We start from the raw sequence: 24,845 nt of genomic DNA on the forward strand, positions 1-24,845 counted from the left end.
AGCTACTTTGGAGGCTGAGCTGGAAGGATCACTTGAGCCAGAAATTTAGATAAGCTGAGTGACATAATGAGACCTCAAAAGAAATAAGTAGCTGGGTGGCACTGTAATCCCAGTGACTTGGGAGGCTGAAGCAATTGGATCGAAAATTCAAGGCCAGCCTCAGCAATTTGGTGAGGCCCCAAGCAATTTAGTGAGACCCTGTCTTTTTTAAGTTGATACTGCAGATTGAACCCAGGGGTACTTAACCACTTAGCCACTTCCCCAGCCTTTTTTATTTTTTTTATTTTGAGACAGTCTTGATAAGTAGCTTAGGGCCTTGTTAAATTGCAGAGACTGGCCTTGAATTTGCAGTCCTCCTGCCTCAGTCTCTCAAATTGCTGGGTTTACAGGTGTGCACCACTGTGCCCAGCTATGAGATCTAGTCTTAAAATAAAAAGGTTTAGGGGCTGGGGATGTGGCTCAAGTGGTAGTGCGCTCGCCTGGCATGTGTGCTTCTCGGGTTTGATCCTCAGCACTACATACAAATTAAAAAAAAAAAAAAAAATTAAAATTCTCTCTCTCTCTCTCTTTAAAAAAATAAAAATAAAAAGGTTTGGAGATGGGTCTCAATAGTAAAGCACCTCTGGGTTCATGCCCTATAACTCCCCTCCCTCCAAAAAAAAAAAAAAGGAGACTAAAACAAATTATGAAAATAAGATGTTGTCATTAATTATAGCAGAACATTTCCATCTAAATGGTTTCTGCTTAAAGGGAGAAATTTAGTGTTCTCTCTAGTTGTTTTCCAGTCCCCCCCTTTTTTTTTTGGAACTGGGGATTGAACCCAGGGATACTTTGCCACTGAGCTACATTTCCAAACCTTTTTTTTTTTTTGGAGACAGGTCTTGCCAAGTTGCTGAGGTTGGTTGGCCTAGAATTTGGCAGTCAGGGATTCTCAGCCTGGGATTATAAACTTGTAGCACTGCCCCTGGTTTTTTTTCTGGTCTTAGCCCCAAATGCCTTTTCCATTCAGGTTCAATAAATAAATCTTAATGTATTCTGTATGTCACTATAGACTTTGTTTTCTGGCACTATAGGTGATTAGGCTGAGCAAATTGGACTTGTCCTTGGAAGTATACCCCTCACATTGTCCCACCCCCACTGTCATACTGGAGATTGAACCCAGGAACACTTTACTGTTACCACTGAGCTATATATCCCTACCCCTTTATATTTTTTAGAGACAGATCTGGCTAAATTGCTCATGCTGGCCTTGAACTTGTGCTTCTCCTGCCTTAGCCTCCCTAGTAGCTGTAATTACAGACTGCATATGCAGCTTTGCACATGGCCTTTGGAAATGTTTTTTATGTGTTTTGTTTTTTTGGTGGTGCTGGAATTGAACCCAGAGCTTTGTGCTTATGAGGCAAGCACTTTGCCAACTGAGCTATATTCTGCAATCCTGGTTTTATGTTTTATTGTCCTTTTTTAAAAAATATTTTTTAGTTTTCAGTTGACCTTTATTTTTTTTTATTTATATACGGTGCTGAGAATTGAACCCAGTGCCTCACACATGCCAGGCAAGTACTCTACCACGGAGCTCCAGCTCCTCTTTATCATTCTTTTTGTTGTATCAATTCTGCTTGGTACTGTGCTAAGAATCCTTTCATTTAGGTATTTAAGTGCCTCTTATTCTCTTTCCACTCTTTGAGAAATGTACTGAAGAATGTGACATATCTTATATCTCACTTTAAAGAGTTTATAATTTAAACATTCAAGGAATTGAGGGTGAGAATATAGAAGTGAACTTTTGATAGTTAATTGAACATGAAGTACAACTGTAGAGTACCATATATGATATTAAATGTATATAATACTGTTAATGAATAAAGTAGCAGCTTTGAAAAGGAAGGTGATTTATGGGGTCTAAAAAGTTAAGAACGTGTTCACATATATATAAAAATTTGGTTGTAGATGGACACAATACCTTTATTTATCTTTATGTGGTGCTGAGGATCAAACCTAGGGCCTTACACATGCTGGCAAGCTCTCTACCACTGAGCCTTAATCCCAGCCTGAGAACAGGTTTTATTTTATTTATTTATTTATTTTGTACTGGTTCTTTTGTAGCTCAACGACTGAGCTACAACCCCAGCCCTTCGTACTTTTTTTATTTTGAGACAGGGTCTTGCTAAGTTGCTGAGGCTGATCTCATTTAGAATTTTTCATAAATTTAGTAAGTAATTTGTTAAAAGAGCTAGAATGTTGGGCTGGGGATGTGGCTCAAGCGGTAGCGCGCTCGCCCAGCATGCGTGCGGCCCGGTTCGATCCTCAGCACCACATACCAACAAAGATGTTGTGTCCGCCGAGAATTGAAAAATAAATATTAAAAAAATTCTTTCTCTCTTTAAAAAAAAAAAAAAGAGCTAGAATGTAGTTCAATGGAAAACCACCCCTGGGTTCAGTCCTCAGAAACACACATACACACACAACAAAAAAGGGAAGGAAGAGAGAAAATAAGAGCCAGCTGGGCATTGGGGGCATATCTATAATCCCAGAGAGGAGGATCCTAACTTCAAGGCCAGCCTGGGCAATTTAGCAGTACCTTGTCTCAATAATAAGGGCTGGGAATATAGCGCCTTCAGGTATAGCACCTCTGAGTTCAATTCCCAGTACAACAAAGGAGGGGGAAAGAAAGATCTGTTTTAGAGCAAATTCCTCTTTAATAATGGAAACATTTCAATGAGATAAATAGCAAATAATTTGTTTTGTAAACCAATAGCTATAGAATTAGAAATGTAATTTTAAAAGATGAAGTTCTTTCTACTTAGTGTTTACCTTGAGAAACTCATAAATAAAAGAGAATATTTAGTAAAGCATTTTAATAGTGAAAAATAGGAAATAAACTATAAATATCCATAAACTAAAGAAAGGTTTTATTGTTGTGAGTAGCAGAATAAACAGCAATGAAAAAAGGATAAACAAGGTCTACTGTGTATTTTCATGGGAAAATATCTCAATATTTTGAGGGGGAAAACAAAGTATGAAAATATATGTAACCATGTAAGGCTTTCTAAATATAAATTTAAAAATTGTATGTGCAGTGATGTAGGCTTGTATTTGGGAGGCTGAGGCAAAAGGATGGCACATTCAAGGCCAACCTCAGAACTTAGTGAGACCTTGTTTAAAAATTAAAAAAAAAGAAATAAAAAGGGCTGGGGACATAACTCAGTGGTTGAGCGCCACTGATTCAATCCTCATTATTGCAAAATAAATAAATGAATATGAAAACAGTGCTATATTGTTTATGGACACAGAAAAGTATAAAAGATTGCATGGGAATAAAAAACACTATATTTAGGTTAATCATTACTTATGGAATGGTATACATGGGGAACTTTGTAAAGATTCAGAGTTAATGTGGCAGTATTAAGATTGGGCAAAGCTGAGGGCTGGGGATGTGGTTCAATGGGTTCAATCCCTGGTACACCCCCCCTCTCAAAAAACGACTGTACAAAGCTGGGTGGTAGGTTCAGGTTGCTTATTTTCTGTATTTAAGATTTACTTGGATTATTTATTTAAGGAAGAATAGGCTTATTTCTGATAAGGGTATCACTTCTTATAGTCATTTCAGAGAAAGATTCATAAAGATCCTTTTCCATCAATTTGTCACTAAAAAGTAGCATTATTAAGAGAGAAAAAGGAAATAATATTTAAGTGTGCCAAGGGGTTAAGTCTGTTGGCTCCGGATAATTTGATATTATCAAAAATCATATTTCTCTGTCAAACTCAGATAAATGTGAATTGCTTGTATCTTCCAAGCTGTTACTTTATTCCTTAACAGTATTATATACATTTAATATCATATGGTAATTTAAAATATGCTAGCAGTTGTTTTCAAGTATTAACTTAAACATAAGATTGGCATATAAATTGCGAATAGACAATTAAATTAAGGTTAAATTAAATTCAAGGCTAACCTAGGTAATTTAGCAAGATCCTGTCTCAGAAATAAAAAGGGCTGGGGATGTAGCTCAGTGGTAGAGAGCACCCCTGGGTTTGGCAAAGGGGAGGAATGGCAAAAATTGCTGAAGATTATTTTGCTCAGTAGTTGTAGGATGGAGCCTGGAAAGTTTGCATTTCTAATAAGTTTCCTATGATGACCAGGTTGTTGTGCCCAGGACCTCAGTTTCGAGAACTACTAGTTTGTTCTTGGCAGGTCAGTAATTCTAAATTAGATTTAGCTTAATTTCCTGGGCAAACAGTTTCTTTTTTTTTTTTTTTTTTTTTTTAAAGAGTGTGAGAGAGAGAGAGAGAGAGAGAGAGAGAGAGAGAGAGAGAAAACAGGAACATGGAGGTAACTACAAGTTAATAAATATCTGTTCATGGAAGAAGTTTGAAAAAAGGAATGTGCACATGCATGGACCCTGAGGATGATCACATAGCATTCATGCTTTTGCCTTGGTCTCTTGGACTTTCTATTCTGGGGAAAGAGGTGGATTCTCACAGAACACAGGAGTTGGGAGTAGTTGCTAGATGAAATTGGTGCTTCTGAAATGTGATACTCTATGAATACTTTCAGTTCTTGGGAACTTAGTACAGGGACCCCAGAGAGTTAGCATTCTTACCTGAGAAGATGGAGCACTGTCTATTGTTGCTTACACAGCTAAGACCTATGATAAAGTTAGCTCTGTGAACAAGAACACAAGATGAAGCCTGAGACCAATTCCTCTATGAAGTAATGTGCTTTTTCTAGGGCCAAGAGGCAGACACTCAGAATAAACAAAAAAATGGATAAAATGAATCCCTGTGTTGTCTTACACTTTCTAATTATTCTGTAGTGCTTCTCATTGTCAATGTCTATCAGGGACTTATTGCAAAGGAGATTGGGTAATACAGTTTACAGTGTGCCATCCCCAAGATCACAAAGCTAAATAAATGCTGGCTTTGGTGCTGAAATATGATCCATAAAAATTAGGATGTTTTGTTTTCCAATTTTGGTATTTTTTGCATATTAATTACTATAGATATATATCTATGACCCTTTTGACTGTGAAATATAGAAGACTGTTGTATCATGAGTGAAAACATGTAAGAGCCTTTGATTATGCTTCACCATGTTTTCCTTCTTATAGTTACTCACTTAAACAATCTTAAACGGGTCTTGGATGAGTAAGATATGGAACCACCTTTAGCCATTATATATTTGACATGTCAGGAGAGCAATACTTTTAAGTCCTTGAAATTTTGATATTAATAAAAAAAGAACACCATCTATTTTAGTCATCTTTTTCACCACTGTAAACAAAAGACTGATAAGAACAATATCAGTAGAAGAAAAGTCTATTTGGGGGCTGAGGGTTTTAGAGGTCTCAGTCCATAGATAATGTATGTGACAAAGAATGAAAAAAATAGATACAAACTGATAAGCTCATGGGGGTTTACCTCAGAAGGAAACTGCTCTCATTAAGAGGAAAATTAAGGAACTTAGTGCTCTAGGTTTCCAGGTACTAAAGAGCCAAAAGGAAATTGATGTCAAGCTTGCTGGATCTTAATGCTATTCCTTGCAAAGTTTCCACTTGGGAGGTACAGTCAGGGATCTTCTGTAGTAATATCCAATGCCATGTAACTAAGTACTACAAATTCAGCACTTCAAAAGGACACACAGGAGAAATCTCACAGGGTCTGTGAGTAGAAAACCTGGAAGTTCTACAACACTGCTGCCAAAGCCACCTGTGGCCTGGGTCCCTATGCTGAGGCTCAGCTGGGGACCATGAGTTCATTCCAGGATTACTCAGGCTGTTGCCAGGACATTTATCATGGTTTTGGAATTCCTGAAAGCTTGTTTCTCCAGAGACAGCGATGGAAAGATGCTGGAGATCAACCAAGCTGGCAAGAATCATATATAAACAACATAATCAAAACAGGGACAACAACAACAACAACAAAAGCTTTGTCATATTATTCTACTGGTGGAGAAGAGATTCTGAAAGAGCATAACCCCAGGGGGTTCCAGTCTTGGATCCTTCAGTAGAGCCCACTTGCCAAGTCTTCAAAAGCACGTATTTTCCTACAAGCCCGGTGGAAATGTGGGAAAGAGAAAAGTTCTGAAATATACTAAACCAAACATTTGCAAAATATTAGAAAACAAAGGAAGGGCACTTCTATTCTCTTCTATTCTCTCTCTCTCTCTTTTTGGTTAAAAAGAAAGAAAAAGAGCCTGTCCCTTTTTGAAGTTTCTCTTAAAATAAGATGAACAACCTAAATTACCAATGTTTCTCCCCCATTATATGCCATGGCAAATCCTGGTAAGCCAAAAACAATTAGAAGAACAAAAAAAATTCAAATGAAAAATGTGTGCCAAACATACTGCAATCAAACAATTCAGTAGTTGAAACAATGTGAGAGATCCCAAATTTTCCAAGAGAAATAAGACAGAAAATAAAAAGAGTGCATAAACTTTGCTTGCTTTACTTCTACTGTGAAAGAAGCAATACTTGGTGACTTTTTTTCATTTCATCAGCTCTATATTTACATTACTCTCAATTATCATTTTCTCTTGCTGATGTGCCTATCTACTTTCTCCTGTCTAAAATTGACACTCAATATGTTTTTATCAATGCATAAAACATTTGAATAGCAAATCAAATATCACAAGACCCTTCCTCAGTTGGTATTTTTTTTTTTTTTTTTTAGTTTTCGGCAGACACAACATCTTTGTTTGTATGTGGTGCTGAGGATCGAACCCGGGCCGCATGCACGCCAGGTGAGCGCGCTACCACTCGAGCCACATCCCCAGACCTCTCAGTTGGTATTATATGACTTTGTCTGACATTTGTTTCAGGTTGAAAGAAAATGAGATTGACAATAAGAAGTTCAAAACAATTCAAGAGTGTCATGTCCTAATATTTTAATATTTTTTTGTTGTTGTTGTAGTTGGACACAATAGCTTTATTTTATTTATTTATTTTCATGTGGTGTTGAGGATAGAACTGAGGGCCTTGCACTTGCTAAGCGAGCTCTCTACTGCTGAACCACAACCCCAACCACTGTCATATTGACGTCACTGTTGATGCTGGCATTGCATATCTCTGGCATTTAATGTTGAAGAAACATAATTTCTAAAAGAAGCCTAATTAAAATTACTCTCTTTACTTTAGGGGGCTCTCATTAGTACCACGCTCTCCAGAGACATTTTAATCCTGCTTTCTTTGTTTTTTAAATCAAGAATGAAGTTAGAGGTTCCAAAATTTCCAGTAATATCTAGAAATAGAATGTATTTGGACTGGAGAAAATGGGATACTATTTACACAGACCATGTTTAAAAGTTCAAAACATTAATTAGAATCAATTATCCAGTTTTTTTTTTGTGTGTGTATGTATGTCAATAAAAAAGTACTACTGAAGTTAGTAGTGGCTAATTCTCAAGAAAGACATTTAAAACGTTCCTTAGAAAGTTCAGTTGAGCACATGTTGCATGATCAAATAAGAATTTTTAATCCTAGAAAAGATAATGTAATAAAGGCACAGTGCACCTTATATTTTAGGTAAAAAATGAAACATTTGACCATTTGTGTCCAATAAATTTATTTCTCAAGAATAAATGTAAATGTAGAGACAGAATAAAATATAGCACAGTCATATTAAAAATAAAGATATACAAGTATGATTGAATTATAGAAAGTGCAAAATACACACACACAACCAAAGTCCCAAGTGCTTCATATCAAAATGCAAAAAATATTACTTCAAAAAACATATGCAAACATTTGACTCATCTGACTCATATTTTACTGTTTTCCAGATACATTTTATCAGTAAAATCTCCCTTAAACCACCCGTTGGAAATGAAAAATAAAACATCAGTAACAGACTTCATCCTCCTGGGTCTAATAGATGATCCAGAGCTGCAGGTTGTGATTTTCTTCTTTATATTTCTCACCTATGTTCTGAGTGTTACTGGAAATCTAACTATCATCACCCTGACCCTCTTGGATTCCCATCTGAAGACCCCTATGTATTTCTTCCTCAGGTATTTCTCCTTCCTAGAAATTTCATTTACTTCTGTCTGTAACCCTAGGTTTTTGATCAGCATCCTAACTGGGGACAAATCGATTTCCTACAATGCTTGTGCAGCTCAACTATTTTTCTTTATCTTCCTGGGCTCAACAGAATTTTTCCTCCTGGCCTCTATGTCCTATGATCGCTACGTGGCTATCTGCAAGCCTCTACATTACACAACCCTCATGAGTAACAAGATCTGTTACCAGCTCATCATCACATCTTGACTGGCTGGTTTCTTGGTCATTTTTCCACCACTGACCATGGGCTTGCAGTTAGATTTCTGTGATTCCAATGTCATTGACCACTTCACCTGTGACTCTTCTCCTTTGCTGCAAATCTTTTGCACAGACACCAGTACTCTAGAGCTCTTGAGTTTTGTTTTAGCTTTGTTCACTCTCCTGACCACATTGACACTAATAATTCTCTCCTATGCTTACATCCTCAGAACAATTCTAATAATTCCCTCATCTCAACAAAGAACAATGTTCTCACACATGATTGTTGTCTCCATCTCATATGGAAGCTGCATCTTCATGCATATGAAAATACTTCAGACCTGAAAACATTCATTACTTTTTGAGTTTGACTATTTTCAGGATGTGGATGGAGCCAAGGCATTATTTGTCATTCTATGACTGGCTTTTAGCTTAGTATGTCTTCCAAGTCCAAGTATGTTGCTGCATATGGAAAAATCTCATTATTAATTAGGACTGAATAATATCATAATGTGTATATATATAAAACAGGTTTTCTTTGTTTACTAATCTGTAGATGGATATTTAAAGGATTGCTTTCATGTCCTCGGTATTGTGAATAACGATGTAGTATACATAAGTATTTGAAAATCTCTCAAAGATACTGGTTTCAATTCTTTTGGGTACATATAAAAAAAAATTGAGTTTCTATATCATGTGGTAGTTCTATTTGTGATTGTTTTGAGGAACAATTGTACTGTTCTGTGTATTGGAGGTGCCATTTTACATCCCCATCAACAGTGTTCATGAGTCTCAATTTCTTCTCTTCTGGCCAACACTTGTTACTTTTATTTTGGAGGATAGTTATTTTTACTTTTACTTATATAATAGCTATCATAACAGGTGTGATGCTTCACTGTGGTTTTAATTTACACTTCACTGATAATAAGTGATGTTGATAACCTTATACATTTGTATATTATCTTTGGGAAAATAACTATTCAGGTCTTTTTCTAATTTTTTTTTTCAATTGCATTAGTTCTTTTTTCTGTCAAGTCTCTGGAGTTCCTTATATTTTGGATATTAATCTTTTACCATGTTTATGTTTTATAATGTATAATAATTTTTTTTTCCATTCCATGGTATGCCTTTTCATTCTGTTGTTTTCTTAGCTGTGTAGAAGCTTCTCAATTTGATGTGCTGCCACTTGTCTATTTTGGGGTTTTTCACCTGAAGTTTTGGTGTCATTGCTAAGACTAATGTCATGAAGCTTTCCACATATATTTCTTCCTAGGATTTTTTTTTCCTATTCAATAATTCTGCATTTCAGTTTATTATTTATTCAGAGCATCAACCCTTTTTTTTTCGTTTTTTTTTTAATTTATATTTTTATTGGTTGTTCAAAACATTATAAAGCTATTGACATATCATATTTCATACATTAGATTCAAGTTGGTTATGAACTCCCAATTTTACCCCAAATACAGATTGCAGAATCACATCGGTTACACATCCACATTTTTACATAATGCCCTATTAGTAACTGTTGTATTCTGCTACCTTTCCTATCCTCTACTATCCCCCCTCCCTCCCCTCCCATCTTCTCTCACTACCCCATCCACTGTAATTCATTTCTCTCCTTGTTTATTTTCCCATTCCCCTCACAACCTCTTATATGTAATTTTGTATAACAATGAGGGTCTCCCTCCATTACCATGCAATTTCCCTTTTCTCTCCCTTTCCATCCCACCTCATGTATCTGTTTAATGTTAATCTTTTCTTCCTGCTCTTCCTCCCTGCTCTGTTCTTAGTTGCTCTCATTATATCAAAGAAGACATTTGGTATTTGTTTTTTAGGGATTGGCTAGCTTCGCTAAGCATAATCTGCTCTAGTGCCATCCATTTCCCTGCAAATTCTATGATTTTGTCATTTTTTAGTGCTGCGTAGTACTCCATGGTGTATAAATGCCACATTTTTTTTTTCCATTCATCTATTGAAGGGCATCTGNTTTTTTTTTTTTTTTTTTTTTTTTTTTAAAGAGTGTGAGAGAGGGAGAGAGAGAGAGAGAGAGAGAGAGAGAGAGAGAATGAGATTTTTTTTTAATATTTTTATTTTTTAGTTATCGGCGGACACAACATCTTTGTTTTGTATGTGGTGCTGAGGATCGAACCCGGGCCTCACGCATGCCAGGCGAGTGCGCAACCGCTTGAGCCACATCCCCAGCCCCAAACAGTTTCTTAAAACATTTAAAACTTGTGAATTTCTAATGTTTTAGACCTTGCATATTTAGAATATTTTAGATCCAGACTGAAGAAGCATGGTATAATAAAACACCCAAATTCTTACCCTTATGTTAGATACTTTTTGTTTTTGTTTTGTTATAAAATTTGGGAATAGGTCTAGATTATCTCTTCTGAATTTGAGGTTATAATCCTGTGAATCATAAACTCTTTAAGTCTTTTCATATCATGAAAAAGAACCACCAAAAATACTTGATTTGTTAGCAGTGTTCAAAACTGTTAAAACCTGTCTTTAGTCAAGTATGGTGGCACACACCTGTAATCCTAGCAATTCAGGATGCTGAGGCAGGAGGACTGCAAGTTGGAGGCCAACCTGGGCAATTTAGACTGTCTCTATAAAATAAAAATGGTTGGGGATGTAGCTCAGCACCCCAAAATACTTCATTTTAAAACCAGTTTTCTACCAAGCTAATTATAACATCCTAGTTTCACATCTTGTTCTTCTCACTCTAGACTATAAGGTGAGGACCAAAAGAGCAAAACAAACCTTTTCTGCGCTGTATTTATGTTGCTTCATGATGGTTAAGATTGGGGAATAACTAGAAAAGCTGGACATGATGATGCATGCTTGTAGTCTCAGCTATATGGTAGTCTGAAGCAGGAAGATCCCTTCCAAGGAATTCAAGGCCAGCTTGGGTAACATAGGGAGACCTGGTCTTTTGGTGGTGGGCAAGCAAGAGGCATTAATTTTTACCCAAGATGGCTTTACTACTTAGATAAAATGAAAAGATATCTACATATCCCTTGCAGGATTGCAGGATCCCTTCCTCTAAAAAATATAGGAAACTTTCTTTCCTGGTTGTGTGTGGTGTGTGAGAGACAGAGACACTAGGGATTGGACCCAGGGGCACTCTACCACTGAACTACCACTTTTTATTTTGAGACAGGGTCTCACTAATTTCCTGAGGCCAGCCTCAAACTTCTGATCCTCCTATCTCTGCCTCCTGAGTCACTGGAATGGCCTTGTGCCTAGGGTGAGGCCCAAAATTTAATCCCAGCAAAATGTTTGTATACGTATGTGCACGCACACGTACACACACACAAATAAATAAGGAATAATTATTTGGGAAGTGGGTATTAAGGAATAACAAGGGATTATTACTAGTCTTGCTTATTTCTGCATTAGAAATCACATTCCTGAACCAAAAAAGATAGTAGGAAAAGTGTAAAAGTTTCATTGAAAGTTAAACTTTACTTGAAAATAATTAAAACAGTTGGTATAGGTTCAGGGCTGTTTGAACTAAGACAAAAACACTTAGGATAGTTTGAGAGAAGCAAAATTATTTATAGTTCATAGTCTAAATAAAGATCTTAGTTCTACCATATACCTATATACAAGATTAATATATGGAAATAATTTTCCCCCCAATACTGCAGATTAAACCCAAGGGTACTTTACCAATTTTTTTATTTTTTGGTATGGGGATTGAACTTGGGGGCATGCGACCACAGAGCCATATCCCCAGCCCTGTTTTGTATTTTATTTAGAGACAAGGTCTCACTGAGTTGTTTATTAGCACCTCGCTTTTGCTGAAGCTGGCTCTGAACTCGGGATCCTTCTGCCTCAGCCTCCTGAGCTGCTGGGATTTCAGGTGTACATCACCATGCCCTGCTGACAAAGAACTCTTTTAAATTTTTTGCTAAAATATATAGTTTGCTCCCCCAAATGATACTTATTTTAACTTTTAAAGGCTGTCAAGGAAATTAAAAATGTAAAATCTTTTTATAATTTGAGGATTTTCTAGTTTAACTGAGAGGCTTCACTGACTTCCCCATGTTTTTCTTTATTTTTTATTTTTTAATGTTTTTTGGTACCAGGGATTAAACTCGGGGGCACTCCACCATGAGCCACGTCCCCAGCCCTATTTTGTATTTTATTTAAAGACCAGGTCTCACTGCCTTGCTTTTGCTGAGGCTGGCTTTGAACTTGCAATCCTCCTGTCACAGCCTCCCAAACCGCTGGGATTACAGGCGTGCGCCACCATGCCCAGGTTTCCCCCACATTTTCCCAGAATCTAATTATACATACTTTTATTTCTCTATTGCTCTTTCTGTAGAAAAGTTGTTTTCCTAGAATGCTCTACCACTGGGCTATACCTCCAGTGCTTTTTATTTTATTTTGAGACCGGGTCTGGCTAAGTTGCCCAGGCTGGCTTTGAACCTCAGGTCCTTCAGTCTTGGCCTCCTAAAGAGATGGAATTATAGGTGTGCTCAGCAAAAGTGAACAACCTTGAAGGCTGAAAATGTAGATTAGTGGCAGAACAGTTGCCTAGTATATGTAAGGCCCTGGAGTCAATCCCCAGTACCACAAAAATAAACAACTTTGAGATGTTGAATTTTTTTAAATATTTATTTTTTAGTTATAGGTAGACACAATACCTTTATTTTATTTTTATGTGGTGCTGAGGATCAAACCCAATGCCTCACACATGCTAGATGAGCGCTCTACCTCTGAGCCACAACCCCAGCCCCAAGGTGTTGAATTTTTTTTTTAGTTTTAGGTGAACACAAAATTTTATTTTTTATGTGATGCTGAGGATCAAACCCTGTGCCTCACGTGTGCTAGGTGATCGCTCTGCCACTGAGCCACAACCCCAGCTCCGAGATGTTGAATTTTACATTTGTAATATGTATCTCAAAGTTGAGTTCAACAATTTTAAGCTAAAATTTTTTAAAAAAATTTTTAGTTGTTGATAGACCTTTATTTTATTTACTTATTTATATGCAGTGCTGAGAATCGAATCCGGGGCCTTACACATGCCAGGCAAGTGTGCTAACTGCTGAGCCTCAGCCCCTTAAGTTAAAGTTTTAATTATACAGTTTGAGTTTTGGTAAGTATATGTAAGTTGTTCACTCTCCAAAATTATGATACAGAACACTTCCATCACCCCCAAATTTTCCTCCTGTCCGTTTGTATTCAGTACACTCACTCTTTTTTTCTTTATATTTATTTTTTAGTTTTAGGTGGACACAATATCTTTATTTTACATTTATGTGGTTCTGAGGATCGAACCCAGTGCGCCTTATGCATGCTAGGTGAGCACTCGACCACTGAGCCACAACCCCAGCCCCTAGAACAAGTCCTTTTATGAATTTTTTAAAATACCACTGACCTTGTTATAAGATTGTGTCTTCCGTATTTAAGAATTTCTAATAATGTACCTTACACGTTTTTTTACATGTTTTCATAATATGTATTATTTGCAGAACATAGAAGTATTTTCATTTAATCAAGCAAAACACAAATTTTGACTTCACATTCACATATAACTTTCTCTGACATTTGAAACTCAATAGATTGGTGAATCCAGAAGATCTTCAATAATCATTATATGGAACAAACTATATTAGTATCTCCAAAGTTTACTCCCCCCAAATTTCTTCTTTTATACTCTAAAACATCTTCATGTTGTTTGATGAGATAGAACCACAGAAAGACGGTGGTACCCAAGGTCAGCCCGACTTTCAGCCAGTCCAGCAGCCAGTCCAGCTGGTCGTTTGGCGAAGCCCCTGGTTCAATCCCAAGAACCCTCCTTAAAGTTTGTTGCATATCTTAGTCTGAAGTTCCCTAAGGCCTCCCTGGTTCCCTTCTTTCTGGAGTAGGGAAGAACATTTATTTCTTAGTTTCCTAGCGGGAAACCAGTACTCTCACTCTTCAACTTCTGGAAACACTGATCTATGTTTGTTTAGGGGGTTACTAGGGATCAACTCCAGAGGCTCTTAACCACTGAGCCACAAGTTGCTTAGAGCCTCACTAAATTGCTGAAGCTTTTTTTTTTTTTTTTTTGGGTGGTGGTGGTGGTCATCGTGCTGTGGATTGAACCCAGGGCCTTGTGCATGATAGGCAAGTGGTCTACCATTGAGCTATATCTCCAGCCCCTAAGGCTGGCTTTGAACTCAATGATCCTCCTGCTTCAGCCTCCCAAGTTGCTGGGATTACAGGTGTGTGCCACCTTGCCTGACGTGATGTGCTTTCTGTCATTATAGTTTTATCTTTTCTAGAATGTCAAATAAATGGAATCATACAGTATGTAAGCTTTTTTTGTCTGGCTTCTTTTACTTAGCATCATGCATATCTGCCTTTGAAACAAAGAAGTGTTCAATGAGTGTATTAAATGTATATTAACCGACATTTGAGTAAGTTTTTTAAAATTGATTGTATAATACTGACTCAAGAAATGTACTGATGGATTGTAAATTCAGCTTAGATAAATCTTAGTTCTTGAGGTCAAACCTTGATATCATTTGGCATTAAAAAAAGGTAAATCAGTTTGAAAGGAGCAAAAGATTAAGGCTAAATCAGAAATGAAATTCCATTTAATGAACATGGCAAGACTTCAGAATAGCTTGTTAAATTCAAATTATATTTTAATAGTAGCCTATTGCTATAGCAGTCAGTGTCTTAAATCAAGCCATAGTTCTTAGTTATACTGACTTATATTGAAGGAATATTTGGGAATGGGAATTATACAGTAATTATATTTCTTCTTGAAATGGGTGGAAAATCTGTAGGGAAGCATAATCTAAAAACTGAAATACTTCAGGAAATGTTTTAGATCTCAAGTCTCAGCACCTTTTTTTTTTTTTTTTTCTTTCCAAGACTTGTCTCCACTTATGCTTTGTACTACAAGTTTACACATAGGAGTAAAGAGCATAATAGTTTTAGTAAAGTGACTGGTTGAATAACTTTAACTCTGACAACTCTCAGAAACAAATATGTGTTGGGTGCTGTGGTGTACACCTGTAATCCCAGTGATTTGGGGGCCTGGGATTTGCAGGAGGATGGCAAATTCAAAGCCAGCCCCAGCAATTTAGCAAGGCCCTAAGCAACTTAGTGAGACCCTGTCTTAAAATTTAAAAAAAGAGCTGGGGTTGTGGTTCAATGGTAAAATGCCTCTAGGTTCAATCCCCAGTACAAAAAACCAAACTGTTCAAAACCAAACACCAAAACCAGAAAAAAAAAATGTTGCAAATTAGTATATAATATTTGGAGTACTAAAACCATACTTTTATAAAACATTGGTAAGTCTATAAATAGTTTATAGCATTCAAAAATATTAGATTTTGCTGCTGTTCTTGTAAAGTATACTCTAAAACTAGTTTTTCTTCAGAACTTGTTTTAATCAGAAACCAAAACAAAGGGTACTGAAAGTATACAGTGTCTAGCAAGGCCCTGGGTTCAGTCCCCAATACTACACATACACACACACAATAAATAAACAAACAAACAAACAAATAAAGGGCTGGGAATGTGGTTCAGTGGTAGGAGTTGCTTAGCATGTGCCTGCTCTGGGTTCAATTCTGGTATTACAAAAGAAAAAAACCAAGCCAAGGGAAAGTAGTATGATTTTCTGCCTTATAATTATTCAGGCATACCCACTGTTAACTGTTCTCAAGTTTAGCTAGGAAGTAAGGGCACCCAGGTGCATATCTGTAATCCTAGCCACTTAGAATACTGAGGCAGGAGGATCAGAAGTTTGAGGCCAACCTCAGCATTTTAGCAAGTCCCTAAGCAACTTAGTAAGACCCTGTCTCAAAATTAGAAATTAAAAATTAAAAAATCAAAAGGGTTGTTGCTCACTGGTAAAGTGCCTATGGGTTCAATCCCCAATACCAAAAACTAAAACAACAAAAACAGCTAAAGAGCTACATCTGATTGTAGAACATTACTTAAGTAGATCAGTCTATAAAGCTTTATGGTGGGGTGTGTGTGTGTGTGTGTGTGTAGTGGGGACAGATGGACCAGGCAGGGATTGAATTCAGGGGCATGTGACCACTGAACCACACCCCCAGCCCTATTTTGTATTTTATATAGAGATAGGGTCTCACTGAGTTGTTTGGCACCTTGGTTTTGCTGAGGCTAGCTTTGAACTTGAGAACCTTATGCCTTAGCTTCCTAAGCCCTTGGGATTATAGGCATGCACCACTGCACCGCCCAGCTATGATGGGTTTTATTACTTCAGTCAGTCCTCTTTTTTTTGGTGGGGGCAGTTCTGGAGGTTGAATCTGGGAGCACTTTACTACTGAGCTACATCCCCAGTCCTTTTATTTATTTTTCACATTTTTGAGATAGGGTCTTGCAGACTTGCTGAGGCTATTCTTGAGATCCTTCAGCCTCAGCCTCCAGAGTAGCTGGGATTACAAGTATGTGCCACCATGTCAAGCTCAACCCCCTATCTATCTATCTATCTATCTATCTAATCTAATCTATTTATTTATTTTGAACCCAAGGGCACTGAACTTACCCCCCAGGCCTTTTTATTTTTTTACTTTGAGACAGAATGGCCTCAGATTTTCAGTCTTCCTGCCTCAGCCTTCAGAGTTGCTGTGAATACAGGCATGTAGCTCTTTGCCCAGCTCTTAATTCTATATTTACCTACTAAATTCTAAACAAAGCAAAAATGCCGCACTTTAAAACTGTTCTATTTTTCCAGTGCTAGGGGTTGAACCCAGGTGTCTAGGCTTGCTAGGCAAGCATCCTTACCTCTGAGGTATACCCTCTCACTTTTAAAAGCATACAGTTGCATTTAAGAGTCCAAAGTAACTTCAATTTAAAATTCACTGTCTATCTAATCCTCATTTGAAGGAATGATCCTTAAGAGCTTCAACAGTAAGTAGGACAGAATATTGGTAACAATGAAAATTTAGTCACGATGTAGTTACATTTATGTTGAATACATTTCTTTTCTTTTCTTTTTTTTTTTTTCCTTAAGGAATTAAATGACCTGGCAAGGGACCCTCCAGCACAGTGTTCTGCAGGTCCTGTTGGAGATGATAGTAAGTATTTAAAAGGAATTATGGAGTAAAACAGCATAACACTGCCTCTGGGGAGCTCTGTATTATACAATCTCTTAAAGTTATCTTGTTTTAAGAGATAGTTTGCTAAGGAAAGGAGGGAGTATATACTTTTAGTTTCCAATGAAAGAAGCCATTCAGTCATTTTCTATTATATTTTGAACCCCCTGTGCTAGGCATTATCTTCATTGTTCTGGTTTATTCCTCTCCCCGCCTTCATTCCTTCTGTGTATTTTTGTGGGGTAAAATAGTTGATTAATTACATCTAGTTGTTTATTTATTTTTTGGGACCAGGGATGAAACTCAAGAGTGCTTTACCTACCACAGTCTTTTTTTTTTTTTTTTTCCTGGTATGGAGAATTGAACCCAGGAACACTTAAAATGCTTGGCCACATCTCCAGCCCTTTTTATTTTTTATTTCGAGAAGGGGTCTCACCACATTACTTAGGACTTCTCTAAGTGGCTGATGCTGACCTTGAATTTGTGATTCTTTCACCTCAGCCTCCCAAATTGCTGGGATTACAGGTGCTCACCACCTTGCCAGGTTTTCCTAATATATTTTTAATGTCTAAATTACATGCTTACTACTATCTCAAATAATTTATTAAATGATCTTACCATATAGGTTGAGTAATAATTTCCCTTTTTTTTCTAATATGATTCAATGTAGCTTTTCCCCCTATATCTTCTAATTTTGTTTGAAGGGAGGATATTTGAATGACTCTGTTTTGTAACATCAGACAAATCCACAAAAAATTGGTAATGTTTATCAATTAAAAAAATGATTGTGATTGGCAGAAACATTTGTATAAGAAAATTATATACATTTTTTTTAAAAAGAGAAAGACCCTAAGGAACTTAGCACCTAAAAAAACTTGGCGGGGATTGTGTCTCAGTGGTTGTGCCCTGGATTCTGTCCCTGGTACCAAAATAAAATAGTAACAACAACAACAAAAAAACAGAAATGAGTATGAGAATGAGATTATCTTGTCTTCTCTGATGCTAGGGATCAAACCTAGTGCCTCACATATGCCAGGCAAGCGCTCTATTGCTGAACTATTTACCCCAGTTCCTTGATTTTATTAAGAATGTTTTTTTTTTTCTGATTTCTTTTTTCTCTTTCCTTATTATAAAGGAAAATAATGATGATGACAATGATGATTTTGGTACCAGGGAGTTGCTTAGGGCATCACTAAGTATGAGGATTATTTTAAAGATAAAACTGATATTATAAATTACAAATTATGAGAGGGTATGGGGTTATGACTCAGCTGTAGAGCGCTCGCCTAGCACGCACGTGTGAGGCCCTGGGTTCGATCCTCAGCACCACATAAAAATAAAGAAATAAAATAAAGGTATTGTGTCCAACTATAAAAATAAAATACTTAAAAATAAATAAATAAAATAAATTATGAGACTGGGGCTAGGGTTATAGCTTGGTAGAGTGCTTGTCTCACACATGTGAGGCATTGGGTTCAATCCTGAGCAGCACATAAAAATAAATAAAAAAGATAAATAAAATAAATTATGAGACTAAATATGTACATGTGTGGAAAATCTCATTTACATTATTAAATTTTGACCTGTCCAGCATTAATAATTACTGTGTTTAATACCAAGCAGGGCAGACCACACACTTTAACAATACAAGATGATTTAAGTACAACTGGCTAGGGAGTAGGTCAGAGATTTTAAAGTAGCTTAGAAAAAAGTAATAAGAGCCTCATAGAGATTTCTGAAGTGGATACATTCTTCTCTCTTTTTTTGTTTTTGTTTTTCTTTTGTTTTGGTACCAGGGATTGATTGAATAGGGCCTTGTTAGATTGCTGAGGCCAACTTTGAACTTTCAATCCTTCTGCCTTAGCCTCCTGAGCCACTGGGATTGTAGGCATGCACCACCATGCCTAGCAGTCATTCTCAGTATTTTTTATTCCAGTTTTTGCCGTTCTGCCGTATCATATGACATACCTGCAATAGTGTGCTCTTTTCATTCATTTGAAAAAGTGGCTTAGCCAGGCTCAGTGGCATATAACCTTTAATCCCAGCTCTCCAGTAGGCTGAGGCAGGAGGATCATAAGTTCTAGGCCAGTCCAAATAACCTAGCCAGATCTTATCTCAAAATAAAAAGGGCTGGGGATGTAGCTCAGTGATTAAGCACCCCTGGATTTGATCCCTGGTACAGAAGGAAAGAAGGAAGGGGTTAGGGGAGAAAGAAAGAAAACAAAGGAAGGATGAATGGATTATACATGAATATGGATTAGATGGGGAATGATGACTTACTTGATAAGGTACAATGTGGAGATTGATACATGGTGATTTTTTTCTTGTTCTTTTTCAGTGTTCCATTGGCAAGCTACAATAATGGGGCCAGTAAGTATTGAGATTAATTTCAGAATAAATAGTTTATGTAATTTATTCCTTTTAATTCCACTTTTCTTTATCATTAACAGAATGACAGTCCCTATCAGGGTGGAGTATTTTTCTTGACAATTCATTTCCCAACAGATTATCCCTTCAAACCACCTAAGGTAATTGGGATATGATAATTATTTTTAATGTGCTCTGTGTGATACTATTAAACAAATTTACAAAAATTTTCCTTTTTCTATAGGTTGCATTTACAACAAGAATTTATCATCCAAATATTAACAGTAATGGCAGCATTTGTCTCGATATTCTACGGTCACAGTGGTCTCCAGCACTAACTATTTCAAAAGGTAATGGAATGGATATTTGATACCAAGCTAAACACTTTTTTTTTTCCCCCCCTTAAGACTTTCCATTTTGGGGCCTGGGGTTGTGGCTCAACAGTAGAGCACTCACCTTGCAGGTGCGAGGCCCTGGGTTCTATCTATAGCACCACATACAAATAAATAAAATAAAACAAAGGTATTGTGTCCAACTACAATTAAAAAATAAATTTTAAAAAAAAAAGATGATCTGTTTTTGAAGAGATTACTCATTCTTTTTTGGCGGGGTGTGGTAACCAGGAATTGAACTCAGGGGTCACATCCCCAGCCCTATCTTGTATTTTATTTAGAGATAAGTCTCACTGGGTTCCTTAGGACCTCGCTAAGTTGCTGAGTCTGACTTTGAACTCATGAACCTCCTGCCTCCACCTCCTAAACTGCTGGGATTATAGGCATGGGACACCACGCCCAGCTCATATTCCTTTTAAAAGGAACAATCTCCCTTAGTCTGAAATAGACATCATGACAATGGAAAAAGGTTGGGGCTTTGAGCCTAAATATTCCTTGGTATGGTAACTAGTCTGTTGATTATGTTATTTTGGATTAGGTTGGCTGAGCATAGTAGTGTATGCCTATAATCTCAACAATTTGAGAGACTAAAACAGGAGGAATGCAAGTTCAAGGCCAGCTTCAACAATTTATAAAGGCCCTAAGCAACCTCACGAGACCTGCTCAAAATAAAAAAAGGGCTGAAGATATAGCTCAGTGGTAAATTGTCCTTGTGTTCAATCCCCAGTGTCCCACCCCCAATAAAAAAGGAAAAAACAAATAGCTCTTTAGAAGAATAGCATTACTTATGCTATAAATACAGTACGCAGACTTTAGATGGGGATGGAGGGGGGCCGTGTTGGTTCTGGGGATTGAACCCAGGGGCACTTAACCCCTGAGCCACATCCCCAGCCCTTTTTAAATATTTTTATTTAGAGACAGGGTCTCACTGAGTTACTTAGAGCCTCGCTAAATAGCTGAGGCTGGCTTTGAACCTGCGATCCTCCTGCATCAGCCTCCTGAGCCACTGGGATTACAGGCATGCGCTATTGCGCCCAGCTGGATACTAGATTTTTGAAGAGCTAGATATAGGTAAATTGGTGTAGAGACTGTTTAAGATTTCACCCAATGTTATTTTTAGGAACAGATTCATCCTCTTAAGATGATCAGTTTAGCATAAATATTTTTGGACTGTAGGTGTCATTTAGTAGTAGGTGATTACCTAACGTGCACAAGGGTCTGGGTTTGATCCTCCAGCACTGCCTTCCCCCTGCCAATTTTTTTTTCCCTCTGAACATCCCAATGATGATTAGTATAGCTCTATGTGTGTTTGAAAATATGTTTTAAAAAAAAAAGTTAATTGCTCAATTTGTAATGAAAGACCAGTAGTTCTACTAAATCATTACATGAGTAAATTAGGGATTTATTTTATTTTTATTTTTTGGTACTAATGAACTAGTGAGATAGTTAATGAGAATTGTCTTAAATGTTAATTTGAAAATTTGCATCCCCCCAATATTATCCCTAAATGAAATTAAAAGTGGATTAAAAATTAAACTATAGCCAGGCCTGGCAGTGTATGCCTATAATCCTAGTGACTCTGGAGGCTGAGGCAGGAGTTCAAAGCCAGCCTCAACAAAATCGAGGAACTAAGCAACTCATTGAGACCTGGTCTCTAAATAAAATACAAACTAGGGCTGGGGATGTCACTCAGTGGTAATGTGCCCTTGAGTTCAATCCCAGTATCCCTGCACCATCCCCCTGAAAAAAAAAATAAATAAAGGGAAGATTTGTCAGATCTGAACTTTCTTTTGGGCGGGGGGCTATTACAGATTGAACCCAGGAGTGCTTAACCACTGAGCTACATCACCAGGCTTTTTATTTTTAATTTTGAGATAATGTCTTGCTAGATTGCTTAGGGCTGGGTTGCTGAGGCTGGCTTTGAAATTGCAGTCCTCCTGCCTTGGCCTCCTGAGTCACTGGGATAACAGGGACACAGTGTGCACCCGGCCCTAGATCTCAATTATCTAATATGAAAAGTGTTGAAAAAAAGAAAATGAGGGCTGGGATGTAGCTCAGTGGCAAAGCGTCTGCCTTGCATTCGCAAAGCCCTGGGTTCGACCCCCAGTTCCAAAAAAAAAGAAAAAAAAAAGAAAAAAAAAAAGAAAATGAAAGAGTTAAAAGAAAATCAAATGGGTTAATGTTTAAAATGTGAAGAACTTAAGAGGAAAAAAAAATATCTCACCATGTGCAATGGCACACAGCTGTATGTAATTCTAGCAGTTTGGGATGTTGAGGTAGAAGGATTGAAAGCCCAGTCTAGGCAACTCAGTGAGACTCTTGTCTCAAAATAAAAAATAAAAAGGGCTGGGATTATAGTTCAGTGTTAAGGGCCTCTGGATTCAATCTCCAGTACCAGAAAAAATAAAATTTACCATTTCTTTAGTGAATTTGTCTTCTGTAGAGTGCCCCTGGGTTCAACCCTCAGCACTGCAAAAACAGACAAACCAACCCAATCAAACCCAAACAACCCCAGTCCAATAGACAAATGCACAAAAAAGAACCAAAGAATAAGGAAACTTAAAAAAAAAATTTTTTTTTTTAGTTGTAGGTAGACATAATACCTTTATTTTTATGTGCTGCTGAGGATCAAACCTAGTGCCTCACACGTGCTAGGCAAGTGCTCTGCCACTGAGTCATATAACCCCAGCCCAACTTAAAATTTTTAAGTTCCCATTTTTTTCGCTTACATATGCTAAGCCAACACTCTACCACTGAGATACATCCTGAGCCCGCTCTTCACCAGTAAACCATTTCACCAGCATCTTCCCTCTCTTTTAGTGATAATGAGGATTGAACCCAGGGACTCTTTACCACTGAGCTTCATTCCTTATTTAGAGACAGGTCTCACTAAGTTGGGAAGTTTGGCTTGAGCTTGGAATCTTCCTGAAATTTTAAATAGGGGCTGAGGATGTAGCTCAGTGACACAGGGCCCCTAGGTTAAATTCCAGTAACCCTTCCTCCCACACACAGACTAAATGCTGATGATGTACATTGTAATGAGTACTATATACTATATACTATAGACTATAGTACTATATACTATATAACACTGTTACATGTTAAGAGACTTTCATTCCCCTGATCCAGTAATTACAACAATAGCAAATGTTTAAAAAAGCTTTGTATTGAAGTACATTTGTGACAGTGATGTGGTTTTTTTTTTTTTGTTATTGCTTGGTTTGGTACCTGGGATTGAACCCAGGGGTGTTTAACCACTGAGCCACATCCCCCGCCCCCCTTTTTGTATTTTATTTAGAGACAGGGTCTCACTGAGTTGATGAGGGACTTGCCAAGTTGCTGAGACTGGCTTTGAACTTGCCATCCTCCTGCCTCAGCCTCCCAAGCCTCTGGGATTTCAGTTGTCTGCCATGGTACCTGGCTGACAGCGATGTTATTTCTGAAAATTGGAGATTATATACAGGTGCAGTAGTAGAGGAAGAAATAAAATAAGTTCTAGCACATACATTTAAGAGTACTGATCAATTGTAGCCTGGTATGCTGGTGCACATCTGTAATCCCAGCTGCTTGGGTGACTGATGCAGGAAGTTCACAAGTTCGATGCCAGCTTGGGCAACATAGAAAGTCCCTATCTAAAAAACAAAATGAAAGGCTGGGTTTGTAACTTTTATTTAGGGGCTGAGTGCTTGCCTTCCATATGAGAGGCACTGGGTTCAATTCCTAGTGCTGCAAAAAAAAAAAAAAAAAAAAGCCTTTAAAAAGTTATGACACTAGCCAGGCAGTGGTGTGTGCCTGTAATCCCAGCATCTTTGGAGGCTTAGGCAGAAGGATCACAAATTCAAGGCCAGTCTCAGCAACTTAGTTGAAACCCTGTCTCAAAATAGACTAGGAAAAGATAAATAAAATAAATACTGGGAGTGTAGCTTAGAGATAGAACACTATTGGTACTCAATCCTTAGTATGCCCCCCCAAAAAAGTATGGCACTTAAAGTCATTAGTAGAATGTTTGCCTAACATGCACACAGTTCCGGGTTTGATTCCCATCAACCCCTCTCTGAAAATAAATAAAATTTTTGAAATGGAAAAATATTGTGTGGGAAAAAAGCCGAAAAGGGCCAGACGCAGTGGCTCAGGAGGCTGAGACAGGAGGATCCGCCAAGTTCAAAGCCATCCTCAGCAAAAAGCAAGGCTCTAAATGACTCAATTAAGACCTTATCTCTAAATAAAATACAAAAATAGGGCTGGGGATGTGGCTTAGTGGTTGAGTACCCCTGAGTTGAATTCCCAGTATCCCCCCCAAAATGGGGAAAATTTGTATACTTTGAGTTATATTAAGAAGTTTTAAGGGCTGGGGTTGTAGCTCAGTGACAGAGCACTTGCCTCGCACATGCTAGGGTTCAATCCTTAGCACCATATACAAATTAAATAAAGGCTTTCTGTCCATCTACAACTATAAAATTTTTTTTTATAAAGTTTTAAATAGTTAGAAATAAGACAGTCCAAGTTTCTGCATTTGGTAGTAAAATTTGATATATGAAAAGTTTTTTTCTGTCTACTTAAAATTACCATTTCTGCAGGGCACAATGGAGCATTCCTGTAATCCCTGCTATGTGGTTGAGTCAGAGGAGTGAAAGTTTGAGACTAGCCTGGGCAGTTTATCAAGACCTTGTATCAGTGGTAGAGGGCCAGTACCAGAAAAAATTAAAATTTTCCCTCCCTCCCTCCCTTCTTTCTCTCAACTCTCTCTCCTCTCTCTCCTC

General features: G+C 37.4%; 1 protein-coding gene across 1 annotated transcript in view; it reads left to right on the forward strand.

Annotated features, from left to right (window-relative positions):
• The first annotated feature begins 4,117 nt into the window (after positions 1-4,117).
• The window catches only part of Ube2d2 (ubiquitin conjugating enzyme E2 D2), a 32,792-nt gene continuing 12,064 nt past the window's right edge, over positions 4,118-24,845 (forward strand). Inside the window, exons 1-5 of the mRNA XM_015484822.2 lie at positions 4,118-4,192; positions 17,245-17,308; positions 19,665-19,696; positions 19,777-19,854; positions 19,938-20,043. Of these exons, the coding sequence (XP_015340308.2) occupies positions 4,130-4,192; positions 17,245-17,308; positions 19,665-19,696; positions 19,777-19,854; positions 19,938-20,043 (343 nt within the window). The 5' untranslated portion in view covers positions 4,118-4,129. The remainder of the gene's footprint in view (positions 4,193-17,244; positions 17,309-19,664; positions 19,697-19,776; positions 19,855-19,937; positions 20,044-24,845) is intronic.

Source organism: Marmota marmota, unplaced genomic scaffold, assembly GCF_001458135.2.
Source record: "Marmota marmota marmota unplaced genomic scaffold, marMar, whole genome shotgun sequence".
Classification (NCBI taxonomy): domain Eukaryota; kingdom Metazoa; phylum Chordata; class Mammalia; order Rodentia; family Sciuridae; genus Marmota; species Marmota marmota.